The sequence below is a fragment of the Lepidothrix coronata genome, unplaced genomic scaffold, assembly GCF_001604755.1.
Source record: "Lepidothrix coronata isolate B3197 unplaced genomic scaffold, Lepidothrix_coronata-1.0 Scaffold32, whole genome shotgun sequence".
NCBI classification, from domain to species: domain Eukaryota; kingdom Metazoa; phylum Chordata; class Aves; order Passeriformes; family Pipridae; genus Lepidothrix; species Lepidothrix coronata.
In genome coordinates this window covers 2,639,821-2,659,974 of record NW_016690212.1, presented here as the reverse complement: position 1 = coordinate 2,659,974, position 20,154 = coordinate 2,639,821, and the positions used below count along the sequence as shown (strand labels likewise).

The 20,154-nt window shown below is 35.5% G+C and overlaps 1 protein-coding gene across 1 annotated transcript in view; it reads left to right on the top strand.

Annotated features, from left to right (window-relative positions):
• Window positions 1-19,311, top strand: part of TBC1D22A (TBC1 domain family member 22A) — a 155,855-nt gene extending 136,544 nt beyond the window's left edge. Inside the window, exon 13 of the mRNA XM_017811506.1 lies at window positions 16,208-19,311. Coding sequence (XP_017666995.1) covers window positions 16,208-16,336 — 129 coding nt within the window. The 3' untranslated portion in view covers window positions 16,337-19,311. The remainder of the gene's footprint in view (window positions 1-16,207) is intronic.
• The last annotated feature ends 843 nt before the right edge of the window (window positions 19,312-20,154 follow it).

Sequence of the window (20,154 nt, the reverse complement as noted above, 5' to 3'; positions counted from 1 at the left end):
TTGATATGAGAAAAATCCCAAGACACTAACAAAGTAAGGTATGAATTTCTGCAGCTCTTAAAGATTTCAAATTGATGTTTTTCCTGGAATTTAAAAAAAAAAAATGTTTAGATTTAGTTCCTGTTATCCACACAAGAGGTCAGACCAGGATAAGTAATGATCTTTCCTGGCAGTATCATCTGTGACTCTAGGAACCAGCCCCAAATTTGTGTTGTGTCTCTGACAAATAATACTGCCACTGACATACATGTTTGCTATCATATAAAGGTACAGAAGACATCTGAGGCTCTCACAGTTGTTGAAACAATTAGAGAATGATTTGGCCTTAGAGTATAATTTTGAAGTAACAATCATCATTCTAAAACGTGCATAATGTTTTTGCCTTTACACAAATGCCTCCTAAACATTCTGGTGTCTAGTAATTTTTAGTTATCCTTACCAACTGAGAAGAACACAGTATTAGAACAACACCACTGTGGTAAAAGATGTCTAAAATTGTGATTCTCTGTAAAGCCTAGTAGCAGAGGAAAAGCGCTATTTTCTTTAAAAAGGGTCAATAGTTGTTGAGTACTCGCTGCTTTTTCTCCGTATTATTTTGAATTTTTGTCACCATGTATGATAACATAATTGAACTCTAGAAGCAGGTTCATTTTGTTCTGCCTATGAGTTGTGTCCTTCCTTGTTGTGGAAGCCTCTATGAAGTAAAAAGAAATATATGTATATTTTCTGTTCGAAGCTCTACAGCTCTGAGGATGCTGGGACTAAACTCCTTCCAGATCCAGCAGTGCATTTAGCGGGCTGGGAGGGACACATTGTAGAATTGGGGTCCCCCCCAATCTTCACGTGTTGTCAAGAGTTGTGTTTGGTCTGACTCCTGCTAAAAGAAGGGAAGGATGTGATGCCGAGTGTGTATAATCTGGAGAGATTTCCTGTAAGCCTTTCTTTATGGCTTGTACTTCACAGAGCTGCTGTTAGTATCCAAGTTATAAATCAAATCTTCCACACAATGAAAATCTGATTTTATTGTCTTGTAAGTTTCTAGAAAAAGCCTTTTCTGATTCCTGTAAGGTATTTTTCTCTCATCAGCAAGTATTTTTATTTATTTTCAGTAAATACCATGAAGAAATTTCTGCATTTTCTCCATTTCAATATAAAAGTATGTTCTTGAACAAAGAAAGAATTCTTGTTTGTCGTGAGCAATTTAAGTGACCTGCTAAACTAAATGCACTGGCAGGGCTTCCATTTAGTTAGTAATTCAGAGCTGTCACTGAAGACATCTCTCTACAAAGAAAACTGTTTTCTTTCCATGTTATTTCTTCAGCAGAAACTGCTGCATAACGATGTCAGTTATTGGCCTTATCAGTGTGTAACCCTGGAGAAGACTAAAATCACAGGAGCCTGTACACTTGACAACCAAACTCAATCAAAACTACTGATAAGAGAACAAAGAGGACCTAGAAGCTTTTGGAGTATGAGCTGAATAATAGGATGAAATGACATATGCCCTTCTTTGAGACAAGCAGATGGAGGAGGATTAATTTTCTTTCTTTCAATTTTCTGTTCTCTCTTATGGTTTCCTAAATGCTGGTGCATGTAGATTTTGCTATCTTACAACAAAATTGTCTTATTGCAACTAAAAGACAGTAAGAATAACAAGAACTGAAATGCCTATTGTTTTGTCATCTACTTGTAAACAACTCAGATTTAACTTTTTTCCAGAAATGCCATTATAGCAGATTTACTATTACTGTTGCAGCCTCCTAGTTAGCTCTTTCAATTGCCATAAAGACTGAAGTCTTTGCAAATGACAGCTCATTTGCTCTCTGTAGTGTTTTTTTGCATTAGATATCCCTTTGCAAATATAGTAAGAGCTCCCATTTATCCCATCCTAATTCATTTTCTTCACAGTAGCATTTTCTTGCTGTTAGCTGAGCAAATTACAGTAGTTGCATCCACTCCTCAGGAGCCGATTCACTAAAGCTTTGTGTTAACTTTTTTTTCCTCACAATTCTTACACATCTTGCTTAGTTTCAGGTGCTGATCCGCATAGGTCAGCAGGTTAAACAGGGGCATCTGAAATCCTTAATAGCTGTTGTTCTCTACCACATCCTTTCTTAAATATTGCCATCCCTGAGAAAAGATGACGGAGCATAGGATGGAGCTGCTTTGTAATTGCCAGCTCACAGGCAAGCCTATTAAAGCGAACTGAAATTGCCAGCAGTAATATACCTCTGAAAGATATATTTCATGGAGCTGACATCTTTACTCTCTTCTGTGAGAAAAGGCCACATCTTCCAAGCTGTGCTACAGTTTCCTTTCTAGGAGATTATTGTGATAAATACAGGAATTCTTCCTCTCATCTGCCTGCTAAGGAAGAGATGAGGGATGTCATCACCATCGGTAACCAGACCATCAAACACTTATGTTATATCACATAATGCATCACTTGAAGTGTTTATCCATTAGAATTGTTGGTACAGTTTTGACCATACCCTTAAACACCTTTTGATCACATTCATTTATTTAAAATCAATGGCATTTTATTCATTATAAAAGAAATAATTTTGTCGAAAGTCCAATTCTCCGAAGAAAATGAATTTGAGTATAAGGTTGTCCTTAAAGCCCATTTGGTTTATGTGTGGTTTTGATTCTTTGGATAACCCCTTCAGATAGATTTTTTGAGGCTTTTCTCTGAATCTCTGAAGGCAACAAACCTTTTCTTAGTGCAGTTTGAATTTTTACAAAACCCAGTGGGTGTAAGAACCCAACATCAGGGAGAAATACTGCAAAGTATTATTCATATTTAGTTTATGTAATACTAATTGTCACATGATAAAACTGTTGTTATGAAAACAGGATTTCTCCCTCTGTATTGATTTTCCCTGGTATTAGTAATATTTGTCCTTATGTAGTGGGAGAATTAAGGACTTTGGCTTGCTTGATCTTGGATGACTGATTGGGAGCTGCTGTGCAATTATCAGTGTTCCTCTGCCAAACTGCTCTGTTGGTATTGATACCATGACAGAGTCCACTGCTTTCAACATGCAGATTCTTTTGAAGTTTTAAAGTGTAAACTTGTTATTTCCTTACGTGTGTGGACCAGGATTGCCAAGAAGAGGTACTCATGACATAAGTGCTTTTAGGAGTTTAATTTTGGAAATCTTGAAAATGAGCAGTCAGAGAAGATTAACCTACCCCATTGTCACCCACTGTACTGAAAAGACATTTAGTTCTCTCATGTTTGTGTCTGGAGGCTGTTCTTTCATAGATAAGCAAAGAATAAACCCTGCATTCAGCTGTTGGTTTGCGGACTCATAGTTTCTATGAACATAGAGGTATTTATCATCTTATATAGAAATTTGATCTCAAATTCTGACTGGTCGAAGTTAAGTTGTAGATTTCTGGTTTTGTCAGTATAATGATACGTAAGTAAGACAATTAAATATTATATAAAGAAAATGTGATAGTATTTTAATTGTCTTAGAAGTCCAGGGCCTTAGGATATTTGTGCATACCTCAGGGCTTCTGTTTAGAGTTATTATTTTCCCGTGGTCCCAGTAATATATTCTTTGTCTGTGTGCTTTTGAAAAATGGCATCTCTCTGGGACTTGCATGAGAATTATGTGTTTGGGTTTTATGTAATTTCTTTAGAATTGTGTTTAACAGCAGTAGACTGGGAAATGAAAAGCTGGTCCTAGCAGAGAGTATTAAAAGAATGTTGTTTATTTAACCTTGTGAAGCAAAAAGCTTGAGAGGGAATATGATTATCTTCCTGAATGCATTTGTATTGCTTTTTAATGAGGGTAAAGATTTAAGTCATAACATAATTTTGGTGAAAGATCAAAAGTATATAAATTATTTCACTTTGATTTATAAACCACTAGATAAAGGGAAGCACTTTCTGTGTAAAATGTCAGGAAGTAAAGAGCAGTATATATTTTCTGACAAAGCTCAATAAATTTATATTATTGTGTGATACACTAAGATTAATCCTGGTTTGGGTTTTTTGTTGTCCCCAAACAAATTAAAAGATGTCTTGAGCATAGTTGTTAATCATGTTTCTTGCATGGTATTTATTCTGTTTTAGAATATTTTCATTCTTATCTAATAGCGTGGAATTGAATTATATTGTGTTAATTTGAATTGATACTTCAGTCTGATTGTCTATGAATGCACTTTCAGAATTTCCCTCTGAATGAAGCAATCTATGTCATATATTTTTCTGTTAAGGAATCAAGAAGTGGATAGAAATCTGTGGGGATGTTGTTGGTTTTGTATGTTGGGAAAACATGTACGGCTTGGGTGATCCCGTCTTGTGCTCTTGTACCTGCGTGCTGTGCTCACCAAGGAAGCTTAAAGGATTTCTTAATGTGAACGGTGGTGTTCTCCTCAGAGATTAAAGAATTTTTTGATTACTTCTTATTGATTTTTGTAAGGCTTCTCAGGTTAACTTGGAAATTTTCAGTTGTCAGATTCCCTGCCAATGTAGAGACCTAAGACTTGGGCAGGTTCTTTATCTGTCCTTTCCTTTAGCTGGAATATCTTCATGAAGGTGCTTTGGCTCTTCTCTTCCACTGGCAAGTCGTTTATTCTCTATATTGTTGTCCTTAAGACTGTAGAGGTGCACAAAAGCTTTACGGGGCTTTGACATGGCAAGTGGGGATTGGTTGTTTATTATACAGAACAAAGCACCAATATATGGCTTGATGTGGTGGTGATTGAGCAATGTAATGGAAATGGCCTCTTTCAATCCTATATCCCTGGGATACCAACAGTATTCAATTTGAATTGTGTTTAGGACTACTTGTTTTACTTCTAAAAATACACTAGTTTAAGTAACCACTGCATTGTGGACTGTTTATTGGTTGTAAAAGTTTTATATCTGAGACAATACTATTTAGCTTACATATACAGGCAATTTTGCATCAGCCATCCTTAATAGATGGTTTCTCTAAAACAAGATGAGATTTTACGCAGACAATTTTACAGTGTGAAATACCTTTTTGTCAAAACATACTAATTAGTTTAAGTCCAAAATACATAAAATTTTTGTACACTCTCGTCCTTCTGGTTCATTATATTCAATTGGTATTTTATGATTTTCTTTCTAGGTTTTTTTTTTGCTGAGCTTTTAGCTATTCATACCACAGTGTTAAAATCTAAGTCGTTGTAGATAAGGAAATGAAATATGTGCGAATTTGTAGCTGTAAAAACTGTTCCGTTTAAAATGCATTGCCAGATTATGGTCAGGAAAACCAAACCAAGAAGAGTGGGTAGCATATGGACTTTATGGAGAGGCAGAATTGTACATTTTCCCTTGGAATCTGCTGTACAAATATTTTGATCTTGCTTGACTACAGAAAAAAATAGATAGAATGCAGTAACTTACTCATTGGCAAGTCATTTCAGAAATTACATTCTGCTGTAATAGATGCAGTCTTAATTGGTACAGTACATTCTATGTTTGGATGGGTTTTGTTTGGATTTTCTTTTAATAGAATGACAACTGATCTTCATGACTATTTTATGCTCTGGATAGTTGCATCTGTTTTTGTTTGTTTGTTGTGTTTTACATGGAACTAATGGCAAGTGATATACCTGGGCTTTTTTAATTATTGTTATGATTTATATTTTGGTTCATAAGAAGTACACATATCTCCAAATACCATCAATACAACAATATTTCATAAAACAATATGGCAAAAAATGATAATCACAGTGGTTCAGGGCCATTCTACTCTGAGCTGTAGCAACTGAAATACTGTGAAACCTTTCTGGATGCTTCCTGGGATATTCAGTTTTCATATGAGATATGTAAAATGGAAGCTCTGTTTTTTCTAGTTTAAATGTGAGAAAGGACCTCAGACTGGTTTTGTTTGTCTGATTTAAGTATGAATTTAGATAAGTGTTCAAGTATCTTAGAATCATCAAATGGTTTTGGATGGAAGGGACCTTAAAGATCATCTAGCTCTATGCCCCCTGCCATGGGCAGGGAACTTTCCACTAGAGCCCCATCCATCCTGGCCTTGAACACTTCCAGGGATAGGGCATCCACAGCTTCTCTTGGCAACCTGTTCCAGTGCCTCACCACCTTCACAGTAAAGAATTTCTTCTGAATATCTAATCTAAACCTACCCTCCTTCAGGTTTAGGTCATTCCCCCTTGTTCTATTACTACATGCCCTTGTAAAAAGTCCCTCTCCAGATGTCTTGTAGCCCCCTTGATGTACTGGAAGGTGCTCTAAGGTTTCTCCAGAGCCTTCTCTTCTGCAAACTGAACAACCCCAACTCTCTCAGCCTGTCATCATAGGAGAGGTGCTCTAGCCCTGTGATCAACTTAGTGGCTCTCCCCTGGACTCATTTCAACAAGTCTGTATCCTTCCTGTGCTGAAAACTCCAGACCTGGAGGCACTGCTCCAAATGGGGTCTCAGGAGAACAGAGTAGAGCGGCAGAATGACCTTCCTTTAACCTGCTGGCCACCTTTCTTTTGGTGCAACCCATGATATGTTTGGCTTTCTGTGCTACAAGCACACATTGCCACTTTTTGTACGAGTGTATGTTGAGCTTTTTGCCTATAAACGCCCCCAAGTTTTTCTCCCCAGGGCTGCTCTCAATCCATTCTCCTCCCATCCTGTTCTTGTGCTTGGAACTGCCCTGACCTGGGTACTTTTGAAAGATGTCTTCTTTCTTGAGTATTGAATATTCTGTATCAGTACCTTAACTTCTATTTCACATGCATGTAATTTTGAAGCATTTTGAGACAGTTCAGCATAAGTAGATATTACAAAAATAAGATGTTTGTTTATGGAGTTGAACAGAATCTTCTAGATTCTGTGGCAATGCTTGCTTTGATTTAACTCCTTTAAAACTCCTTTTTTACACACTTGAGATAATAATGTGTTGATAGTAAGTTTAGTTAAGAAAAAGATCTAGCATGCAAATTTGTTTCTTATTGTAGGCATGGAGATTACTTGTGAGTTTGGTTTTGTTTACATCTGAGAGCAAGGACCTAAGACTACCTGTAACACCAGCTACGATGTGGTCTTACAATGTACTTTTTAATCATATTAATTTATATATTTTCCTACTCTTGTAAATGAAGACGTAAATCTTCTCTTCAGCTAAGTGAGCACAGCTTCTCTGATGTAGTCCTTTAGAACCACATATTTTATGATTAGCAATTAAGGTTGCTAATGACTTGTGTAAGAGATCCATAGTGGATGAAAGACGACTTTAATTGCTGGTTTAGTATGCTGAGTCGAGGAATCTTCTTCAATAGTCATGAAAAGAAAAACATGCAAGGGAAATGATAGGACCATCAACTTTCCATAAGCTTTCATTTTCCGGATGTTAAGGTGTGTTTCTATGAAGTTGTTGTTAGGAATATGAAATTAATTATAAGAATAGCATACTTCTTTCTGTTTTAATAAAATTAATGAGAGATTGATCAGTTGAAATGAATATGTATATTTGAATTGAAGAATATATATATATTTGAATCAAAGGATAAAAAAATATATACTTGTTATACTGTGCTAGCTGTTAGCAGAAGGAATTAACCTTTAAACTATTTAGATTTTTTTTTAAGTATTCATTTTAAGATGCAACAAGTCTAACTTGAATTCCAAATAACATTTTTGCTCTGTAGTTAGATTCCTACTGTTCCTAGTTCTGTATGCTGTGGTCTGTTGGTTGAGATTTCGTGGTATATGAGGGAAAGGTCAAAATTAAAATGTGTAAGACTGATTGAAATAATTAATAACCCTTTGAAGAAATTCCAGATGCATAATTTAAGTAATGCACAATAAAGGAAGGGTTTTTTTGTTTTTTTTTTTTTCATCTAAACTGTCATGGACAGGATGTGAACTTTCCCATTCAAGGTGGGAGTTCTTGAGTGACACTGATTTGAGACTGGCCAAGAACATCTGTCTCCTAAATCCTTCAGACTGTGTCCAGTGCAGGCTTCAACAGTCCTGCCACTTGGCAGAGATAAACCAAGGTTTCCCCATCTTGTGCTTATCAAAGTTTAGGTTCATCCATAGTCTTCGAAGTTACAAGAACAAGGAGGGCATTGTTGCATCCAGTATCCAAAATGGACTGTTCTGTGCTGTCAGCCATATCTGCCTACACTGAATGAGGGGTGACATAGCTTTCTATGCTCAGGAAACAGTGCAGACAGTCAGCTATACCACTGAAGGGTCCAGGTCCACTAATGGCTCTTAACCTGTATGTGCAGGAAAAATTTCTTAAGCTGCAGTAGGTGACCTATTCCTGCTATCTCTTTAATATTAGATTTTGAAATCTTAGTATTCTCAATCACAGCTGTGCCCAACAGGAAAGAAATGTTTTCTCTGACTCCAAGACATAGGTAATTAGTAAGATGCACAGTACTCCAGAAGTACAGCTCATTATTTGCAACTCCATGTAGCAGGTTAGGACAGCTGGAGAAGTAAGAAGTGGCAGCAGCACAGGGAATATTGCTGAGCACACTGAAAGAGGAGAAACAGTACTCAAGAAAGACAAGAGAACTTGTCTCAGAGGTAGAGCCCTATTCATGTGGTGCACTATGGTATCAACAGCGAGTGGCAGAGAGAAGGGATAAGCAGCTCTAAGACAGCTGAACAAGGTCAGCTGGGCTCTTCAGAGTGCGCTGGACCTGTGCCTTGGTGTCACAGCCAGCGTGGTTGTTACTGCTTTGATAGCAGGTTGAAGGGGGAGGATTTGGACTGAGCTTGGCTGAGTCGCAGAGCAGCAGGTATCCTTCCTCCTGAATATCTGGGAAGAGGATGAGAGGTTAACACAGCACAGCACATTACCAGCCTGGTCACTGCAGCTCTGCACATCTGTCTGTCGGCTTCATAACGTGGGGGAAGGGAGCCAAGGCCACGGAGAAGATGCACTCTTCACCCTAGCCATCCATCTAACTCTTTCCTTTCACACTTAACAATCCCAAATAGAATCATGTGAAAAAGAATGTTATACAGGAAATGGGAAAGGAATTAAAGAATTCCCATATTAAGGATTTCTTTTTCCTGCACAGTTACATCTGGTTGCAAAAAAATTTTTGAATCATTTTCCTGCACTGTTCATATTTAGCACAGTATTGTGCAATTTCCCATAAAATCATGCATCGTATATGATGCATTTGGTTTGTTTCTCTTTTATATTATCTAAAAAGATAAATATGCTTTTTTTTCTGACAATAATTGATTTTCTCTTTAGCTTGTCTCAGTAATTATTCTAAATAAATTTTAGTGGAATTTCAACTCATTAGTTCTTTAAAAAGTAGGTGCTAAGTTCTAGAATTTCAAGCACAACTTTTGAAGGTACAAATAACTGTCGTAAAGGAACCATTTAATCAAATTACCAGCATAAATTTTGCAGTGTTTTATATGTCTGCGTCATGTGTAAACAGATACAGCTCCTGTTAAAAATATAGTTGTTAGCAATTCCTTATGAAATAATGAAAGATTATATATAAATTTAATTTACCTTTCATTTACTTATATGTAGTTCTAAAGTATAATATTGAAAAGTTTATGCTCATAGAATATAGTAAGATTGCAGGTTCTACCTATCAGTATAAAATAGGACTGTGGTAGACCAGAAGTACTCAGACTATAATTACATTGCAGTTAGCAGCAGGAAGGCTTAACAACTCTCATAGAAAAATACTGCATTTTAGGACTGCCTTTATTTGTTAAATTAATAGACCGGTTCTCAGTTTTGACATTAAAAACTAACTCTATTAATGTCCTCGGTATGTTCAAGTTTAATTTTAACTTTAGTTATTGCCATTTTATATTATCTAGAAATAAAAACACTATTACTGGTTTTTATGATCTGTTAAGTATGTTCTATTAAAAAAAAAAACCACCTGCAGTTGAACTTTGACCTAATTCACACAGACAAAAAGTCTGAACTGAATTTTCAAAGTAAATATATTGCTTTGATTATCACAGAAGATACACTCATGCTCTACTCATTAGAATAATGTTATGTTTTATTAACTATCAACATGTTATTTGTTCTATAATTGGTTTTGATATTCCTTCCTTCAAGATCCACAGAGTAGAGATGACAATAAATAGCATAACTACAGATAGCCATTGCCAAATAACCAGTATTATTGCCCAATCTTATGCTAAAACCTCTATTGATTAAAGGGTTTATAGCAGATTTCAGACTCTAAGGAGATTTGCTAATGAATCAGATTTCAAAACTCGATAAAATTTTCTTCCTTTGCTTCTGGGTTTGGGGTTTCTAAAGATTGTTTTAATAGGCTGAGATTTCACTGAGTTGCAATCTCAATGAGGAGAAAGAGGGTGATAACTTTGTAATAATCATTAAAATGTATTTTGTGAAGTTTTATTAGCATTCAGTTTTGATTTCTTTTACAAGGAGCAGACCTTGACCTTTTTGATTTTAGAGGAAAGTAAGGAATATAGTGATTGATAAGGGCTTTGGAAATCACCTTTTTGAGCTATGTGGTAGTCTGGTCATATTTTAGATGTGCATATTGGATCTTGTGGGATAACATTTTTTTCGCTCAAGAATAAATCTGGCTCTGATAAGAGCCATTGCTTAACAGGCAGTACTACTCATAGATCTTCCTGTTGTGGTGTTTAAAACATAGATCTCATACTTTAATTTCTCATGTGGCTAAAGGTGCTTTTATACCACAGCACTTCCAGCATGTTTACCACTGTCTTGTCTTGACTACGTGGTGGATAGGATAGTTCTAGAATACATGTTAATTAACAAAGGAAAATTATGTTTTGAAAGTACATTTACTTTAAAATTAGATTCTCCACAGCTACTTCTAAGTGTTTAAAAATACTTTATTGTCTACCTTATGATTGAACATGCCATATATAAAATGTTTTAGCATATTTTAATGTGTTTTACAAACACACGTGTGTAAAGTATCATGTAAATTCAAGTGCAGTTAAAGTAGCAGAAATACAATGAGTGAAATTCTGTAAAAGCAGGGGTTTTTGTTTGGTAACAAAAATGTTGAATTTCAAATGTGCTGAAGAATTATTTAAAAACTGTGCTTTAAATATATAGTGTATAGTTTACATTCAGATCTTTTGCTGTATTAAAAAGTCAGTTTGATATATTTTTAATTTATTCATAGTCTGATCCAGCAACTCTACTACACCAGCCTGCTATATTCTTTAATTCCAAATAAAAAATACATACTTCTACTTATTAGAAAACATACCTTTATTGTTTCTTGAAATGGTCCAAATGAGTAAATGTTTAGTGGTTTTTTGTTGTGCTTTTGGACTTCTTTTCTAATTAAACCCATGTCCTTTAAAAATTAAGGGACTGGAAAATTTCCGTGTGGAAGGGAGGTCCACAGTGCAATCTGCTGCTGCAAGCCAGGCGGGCATCAGAGCTCGAGCAGCCTGTTCAGGGTCTTGCCCAGGCGAGTTGGGAAAATCTCAATGGAGAGATTCTAGGTTTCTCTGGCAAGCTGCTCAAGCACCCTCACTGCAAAGGATTTTTTCCTTATGACAAGTTAGCTTCAACTTGTTACTCTTGCCTCTTGGCCCCTCTTTCTTCTTTCTAACCCTCACTGTATGTAGTGGAGAACTGCTCTTAGATCCTACCTTAGCCTTCTCTTCTCCCCTCCGTTTTCTCACACTCCTGCTGTAACATCAACTGCAGCCCCCTAACCATGTTAGTGACACCGTGCTTAAAATGTTTTCACTTTTTCTTGTGCTTGATGGGGCGCAGGAGCAAGTGTGCATGGTAGTTTGATCCTCCTCTGCTATGGGTAGTACTTCTTCACCCAACTGTTGCTCCTGAACATGGAGACTTGTAATACTTCAGAGCAGATGTCGTCAGTCAAGACTGAGGCAAGAAGGTAATGAGACTGTTCTCCCATTCTCTACAATGTTCAGGTTTTTACCACTTTGAAAACACTCTCATTTTTCTTTAAGTTTTAACAGGGGTAAAGTAAACATGAATTAAAAGTAGGAGTGGGGTGGTTGTGTTGGTTGGTTTGTTGGTTGTTTTTTTTAATTTAACAAAGTTATTCCATAGATGAGGAATTACCTGCTGCTTGTACATACCTCAGATACCTGTGACTTCCCCGGTCAGGAGAAAATCTGCCACTGCTTGACTGTCAAGGAGGGGAGGGAGGTTGGAGATGCCTTTCCAGGGTATGGCATGAGAGGGCAAGCAGGACATATAGACTGAGCTGAAGTTGTGCTGGCAGGCTGGGCCGTGCAGCTGTGCCCTAGTTCAAGAGATTAATATGGCTATTCCGCTCAGTAAGAGTCCAAGAAACCAGGGCCCTCCATCCGCCAAATACAAAGGATATAATTTTGAGCATATTTTTTTGTTGATAGAGCCAAAATATAAACAAACATTGGACTGGGATTTTGGAAATCCTAGCTTTGATATGTACTGGCTGCCCTGATTCCTCAGCCAGGTGGCATCACAATATCATTTAAACTAAAGAGAAAATAGAATTCTTTCAGGAATATTTTGCAAATACCGCTTTTCAGACTCACTTTTCTTGTTCTGAAATAGACCAGGCAGTTTATCACCAATGATTTTTTAATGATAAATACTAATTCATATTATGATTCATCATATTTCAGAGTGTCTCATATTTTAATTCTGATGTGGATAAGAAAATTAATTTAAGCACTTGGCATGGATACCTTATTTGCACATGCAATCTAGTAGTTCCTGCTTTATCTGTTGGTGAAAAACTAAGAATAATAAGTAAAAATAAATTAGTAGGCTCCAGTCACCTGTAGTAATCTTTGCTCTTTTTATCTGTAAAATGCTGAATTGAGCAGTTTTAGACAAGCTTGTCGTGTGGTCCTGTAAATATTAAGTAGTTGATGTCTGTATGTTTCTTCAAATCTGAAGATTGTTTGTTTGGCAGTTTGTGTTTGTTTGTTTTTTTGTGGAAGTTTCCTTGTTTCCAAAAAATGTGCCATACTTAAACAGCCCTAAATGCAGCATGATTGTCTTTAGCAGTTATAGAAAATAAAGTTTTCTTATTTAAAAAAATATCAAATTTTCTTTAGTAAGGTTTTTGCCAAATTTTACTTTATTTTTAACAAGATATAAGTTTTATTTCTATCTGAGCAAGTTTTAAAGCTCTGTAATAGATCACAGGAGAATAAGCCTTATCTTTAGACAATCACACAAGTAGTATATTTTTGGCCAGTTACTTCATGTGGATTTATAACACATATTCTCCAGTCAATATCAGTCTTATAGTTTGATCTTTTGCCTTGGTGACAGTAGAAAAATGCCCAGTCAAACAGAAATGCACTTGGACAGTCAATGGATTACTCTGCCATTTATTTATATATTCAATTCTAATGAAAATTATTAATAATTTGAAATTAATGGTAAAAGTATTAAACTAGTCCTATTTCGGATTTGAGCTGCAGGTGAAATTTCATATGATGTGGATATTGAAGCTATAGCCTTTGCACATTCAGTGAAGAGCATAAGGTTAAATGCTTCTGGTTTTCCAGCTGTAAGCCTGAAGCACCTGATTTCTCCTGCTGTTATGTTATGTCTCCTAGGAGAAAAATCATGTGTTTTATGTGTTTTTCCATGCGTCCTTTCCAAACAAACCTTTATAATTGTGAACTTATTATAGAAAACATGGTCTGCTCAGTAAGATAATGTACCTTCGCTGCTTTGGAGAAGTAAATGTAACAAAATTAATATGAGTGACTGTTATTTTAGTTGATTTTAGTCATTGAGCAGTCAGATGATTGAAAAATCAACTGCTATGTAGATGGTTTTAAGAAAATAAACCGTATTTTTGTAATAATTCTTTTATATGCGTATCCAGTGTGATTGCCTTACTGTCAAAACTGAATTTATGATCAGAATTCATTCATCTACAAGAATTATCTGTGTTGCACAAATATGTAGCAGCATTTACTGGTTTGAAAAACATGTACAGTTGCCAGAGAAACAATCAGTGTAGTGGACCAAATGCGTAAGCAACATAGATTCTTGCATTCTAGTCTCATTCTCAAGCATTTCAGCTTTCCTTCCATAGCTGCTGAGTAGCTTAGTAGTACCTTCTGTGCAGGCAGGTGAGGGCTGTGTCACCAGTGAGATGATGTTCTACAAAGTGCAAGGGCTGAGGTCTGGTAGAAGGCTCAGGGTTCTCCAGCAGCTGGAGGATTGGTTTGGGCCAAATTAATTTGACTAGTAGCCCAAAGGAGAACCAAAGCACTGCTCCAGCAATATGAATCATTTGTAGCAGTTTGCACCAGAAGTCTGACCCAGAGAAATCTTGGGACTGCAAACAGTATAAGAGGCAATTTCACAAAGCTCGCTGAATTAACGGCTGTGTTGTAGAGCTGCTTGAAAGTTACTTATGTAAAAGGAGAAAAGAACTTTCAGGGAGGTAGGCATTTATCATCCCTCCACACAACTTTCCTGCTTTGCATGGCTAATTTATTAATTACAGTTATCAGCGTAATTGTCAAATAAGTACATAGAAATAAAAGAAAAAAGAGTGGGATTTTGACAGTAATACAATACTTTATTAAAAATATGTTCTCTCAAGTGTAATATAGACATTCTTCTGCTAACTATTGTATTACTGCTTATTATTCATAATTAAATATAGGGTACTGCTCAACTTCTATCCTCTTTCTTTTCATATTACAAGAACCAGTATAGCAAGACCAAAACTCAAAATAATTTTCTCACAAACACAAAAAAATCATTTGATGTTAATATCTGCTCCTCGCTGTTTCCTAAAATCACTGAATCCTTGCTAAGGGCTCCTGCAGCTGTCTTCTGTGAAAGCAGGTGCAGAGGAGGGAGAAGAGGGAACAAGGAAAATAAGACTCTTATGAAGAATAATTTCCCTGGGTACTTGTACATGATACTGCAGGATTCTGATTTATAGCAAGATAATGGCTGTGGTTTTAATTGCATTCCTGCTTACTTATTTCTGATCTTTAGAATAAACCTTACCAAACATATTCATGCATAAATATACATATGCATATCCTCACAAATACATATGCATGCATACAAATGTGCACAAATTGTCTGTGTTTTTTCTGCAAAAATAGAGCACACAGAAGATACAAGCATGCTTAACAACTGCATTTACTCCTAAGATTGCCTTATACCTCCCATCATAAAAATCCGCATTTATTTTGTTTTGATTCACCCAAAACTTCCCTTTTGCTGCTTTGCCACAGATTATCAAAAGAATTAAGAGCATAAGACAGGGGTTCTCCGGGTGATCTGTTCTTTGGGAAGTTTAAAACATGGACTTCAAATTTAAGCTAGAGTGGCTTTTGCATCACACTTGAGGGTTTGTGACTTTTTGAGTCACCATTTTTTTAAAAAGAACAAACTAACTTCCTGAGTTTGGTCAAATTATGAGCCTTATAAAAATTGTCATTTGCATGAACTCAGGAGAGAATTTGTGGTAGTTGATATTCCAAAGAGGCCTCTCAGGGCTGGCAGGTTTCAGCATATCATGAGTATTTGAAGCTTTGTGCAGCTCTGGATCATGGTGGATTCTGGTGTATGTTCATCAGAACTGAACATACAGGCACTGTCCCAGTGAGCTCCTTGTTACCTCTATTTTTGGGCTTAGGCTGCTTGGAAATGAATTTTACCTAAACCTAATACAAGAGAGAGGAAAAACTGACCCACAGGAAAATATTTTGGGACAAGAAACCAGCAAAGAGTGGGAAACCAGGGCTAAGAATTGAAGTGGGAGTTGACTGCAACTGACTGAAACAATAATTTATTTCATAATTTTTCATGTATAAATAGAGAAGTATCTTATCTTTGCATCACTGTGAGGAAGTCCCAGACTTGGCAAGCATCCATAATTTTGAAAATGTATCCAGTTGTATAACTCCATGCCCTGGAGCATAACAATAATTTGGATAGGCAACAACACAGATGGATTATTTTTCTAAAAAAAAATTATCTAGCAAATAACCATAGTGCAGTTACAATAAATAGCAAGTTTCTGAACTGAAGGGTCAAATAGCAAGTATCTGTAAAAGTTACAGGAAAATCACACTAATGGGATCTTAGATTTGTTTGGGATACAGAGGTACTACATGAGTTATTGCTTATAAATAATCATTGTATAAGTAATATATTTCTATTACACTACTTGCTGCTTGAAAAAATATATTCATTTCTTTTTTTTTTTTTCTCCATCTAGGAGTTATTGATATTTTTACAAAATTTGCCCACAGGACGATGGGGAAATGAAGACATCAGTGTACTCCTAGCAGAGGCCTACAGACTGAAGTTTGCTTTTGCAGATGCCCCCAATCATTACAAGAAATGACTATAAAGAGAGAGAAATCATTAAATCCATCATGTTCTGCAATATTAAGGCATCTGTTGTTCTGGTTGTGCTTTCAGCTCATTGCTCTTTCGTTTGAAGTAAGATGACCATTAAAATTCTGTTAGAATTTGCAGAATGAGAACAGAATACCAAAGAAATGGACAAAGCAGGATATCAAGCACTGAATGAACTTAAAAGTGAATTTTTTTGCCCAGAAAATAAGTTCAGAAGTCTTATCATGTAATTTTCTTCTTTTTTTCCCCTTCTCTAAATAGGAGAATTGCAGTCTGTGTATCTAATTTATGTTTAGTTTGAGTAGAACAAAAGAAATTTTTGTGATCATAAAGACCATAAGAGACAGCAAGGCCTGTGTTTTGAGGTCTACTATAACTCAGAAGACAGTGATATTAGCACATCATCTGTTGGTTTTCAATGGAATAGGTTATAATACTTCAATAATATAAGAATATAGAAGCATGCGATGGAAATTGGTGAATATTTCTCAGTCTTGAAGGATGCTGTAGAAGCTTTTTAGCCATACAAAGGAGTTACTTAAAGCTGAAGACTCATCTATTACAATAAAATAAATCCCTCTCAGTATGTTTTGGAGTGTTGTAAAATACTGAATTAAATAGAAGGCATGGTCTTGTCAAAGTAATTAATGTTTTTCTTTCAATGCCTTTCAATTTTTCAGCATGAAAGTTCACTTTTAAGAAATGTATTAAGAAGCTTGGTTTACAAAGCAAGACATATTTTTATCTCAGTTGTTGCCTTATTCTCCATTTCTAGCACGTTAGAAAAGGAAAATTATTATATCTTTCCAAAGCTTATTTGTTAAATAATTTAATACCTTTTTTCCCTGAATATTTGGAGGAAGTGAGAAGCTAGTTCCCAATAACATTAACAGTAACTATATACTCAGATCATTAGCAGAACAAAAATCCTCTATGAGTTTATAGATTAAAATTAATGTTTCTTCATATAACCATGGGATACTGAATAATTTCTTAGAATTTACATAATTTAAGTGCACTATTTTTTTTTCCAGAAGTATTTTATGATAAGAATTCTGGCTTTGCTCTGTTGGATGTAAATAACTCATATTAATTTGTGCCTACCATACACTTATAGGTTATTAAGGGTGAGAGGTGCAATAAGCAATATACTAGAAGTTCAGACTTATTATTCAGTTTGGTTCTTGAGTTGCACAGCGTTGCACAAAAATGTAGTGCACTTTTAAGTTTGGGAAATAAAAAACCTTCAAGAGATTTTGTCTCATGACTTGTTATTGGAAGATTATTTTCAACTTCTTAAAAATATGTAGATACCTATTTTGAAGAAAGCTTTCTAAATGTGTTAGTTACATTACTTGCTTTAGAGGCCTTAGTTCTTGACACTGACTTTATAATAATTAGGTGTTTCAAGGTAAATAAAGTAAAATACATTTTTACCAACATGCGATTATGAGACCTATATTTTAAAAATATACAAAGGTTTTGGTAGAAGAGAAAAAAATGAATTATTTCAGAAGCAGGCATGCTTGGTCACTAGGATGCATTTCTTTTCCACTGGTGTCAGCTGGTGGTTTCAGTTGCAGTAGATGCAAGGTCGGGCCTCCTGGATGGCTGCATTTGTACCTGGAGTGTGTAGTGGATCTGTGCTTCTTGAGTGTGTGTTACTGTTTTCTGTAACTTCAGTTCATGGTCTAATGTATCAAAATTTATGTTTACAAAGAATGTCATATTGTGCCTAACAGTATCTACCAATAACAGAATAAAAGAAACATGAAATTTATGACCATTTGCTTTAAACTTAGTCTCTACAGTGATTTGTTAATATAAATGCCTATTATTGTAATGAGAGAAGACACACAGCACTAAATGTTGTAAGGGTTTTCTATAATTAACTTTTTTCTATTAAGACATTATTTAGGTAGTTACTTGTAACATGGAAAGTTGACCCAAAGTTGTCTGCTGTGTCAGATGCTCCTGCATAACATTTTTGGGACTGGATATATAAAATTTCCTTCACTGGGTCCACGTAAGTTGTCTGCCATGTCTTCCAAATCCAACAGGTACCTCTTACTTCCCTTGGAAGAAAGTATTACCATTAGAGGTCACATTTACTGTTGTGTCTGTGTCAGAAGTTGAATATTGTACTTGAGCACATTGCTTTTTAAGGATAGTGGGAAGTTTCCTAATATAATAGCAATGTTTATTTATGTAGATATAGACTTTTCTGGAAAATAAGATATATAAATAACATTTATATATCTATACAGATAGGAGTAGCTTTCAGTAAATAGAAGGCCAACATTTATGTAAAATCTCAAATTTTTATTAAAAACCCACGACTTACACTTAACAGTTTTACATCTCAGGAAAAATATCATTCCAAACAAAGTACTGCATAGAAAAGGAAAAAACATTATCATTATTACATCCAAGGTACTTCCTTTTTTCAAAATTCAAGATTCTGAATATTATAAAATTCCTTTGTAATATGTATTTTCTTATGAAGGAGGCATCTTGACACATCATTAGTGAAACCAGGCAGTAATCTCCTAGAACTCATGTGAAATATTGAAATTGCAGTGTCTAAAACGCGTGTTAAATAATTTCTGTAATAAAAATTTAAACTAGAATGTACAATATAAAAAAAAATTATGACTACAGAATTTGAAAAATGTAAATAATAAATTAGTTAACTGTGTAAATACAGTACATGGAGTAGAATAGAAATGTAAGTTGAAATCTTATGTAACTCTGTAATATGTTTTAAGAAATTAGTTGCATTATTTTTTGGTGCAGTTCCTTATGGAAAGGCCTGTTAATTTGTTTTTAACTTCAGAACTACAGAATAGAAGTATCTGAAGTTCCATTGTATGCTTCTGACAAATATTACCACTGAGGCACTGGTTAAAACTGTAAAGCTGATGAAAGATGAGGAAATAAACGCATATTTATGAAATGCTATATAGAGTGGAAAGCTTTTGTTTATTGTTTTCATCAAGCACATTGCATACTACATCAAAACACGGGTTTGGTGTGTTTCTGTTTTACAGTCTTAAAAGCCTTTGTAACAAAAGCAAATGCATTAACAGAACCTGGGTTCTCAGCTACAGTTCTGCAACTCTGTTCCCAGAGTAGGTTTTGCAACTCAGTAATACAAGCAAATTCCAAGGGTGTGTCTCTGCATATACCATGTCCATACAGGTGCTGAGCATTTTCTGCAAAAAGCAGATGAATTTGATACCATAGCAGAATTAAACTGAATAGAAGGTGGAGCAAATCAGGGCAAAGTAAATAGAGGAGGTACAGAATTGTTTACAGCTCTGAGATGCAGGAGAAGAGGAAACTTCAGCTCATAGGGGGGAAACAGTAACAGGTAGTGAGTGATAGTGTCAATAAGATCTAGAAACTTAAGTAGATTAACAGTCAGGGAGAGATGTTCTGTATAGGAAGCTGAGATCCCTTATGTCAAGGAAACTAGTGGGAGACTTCCAATAATCCAGTGTGTCTGGTGAGAAAATATACAAGGAAGGCAAAAATAATAACTTCTCCCTTTAAAAGTCCGCACAGTATTCAGGGGCAAAGAGAGATAGGGATGCAACAGCCAATCTTTGTGTTATGTGCTTGAGTGAAGATGAATTGTAATCATGCTGGTTTCTCACCTTGAATGAAATTTGTGTTTCTTCATCTGAAATAATCTTCTGAAGATCCTGAATAAAATCAGCAATGGGAGATCTTTCAAATTATTTTTTTCAAAAGCAGAAGAGATCAAGAAGGTGGAGTAAAGGCCCAAGATCTGACAAGGTA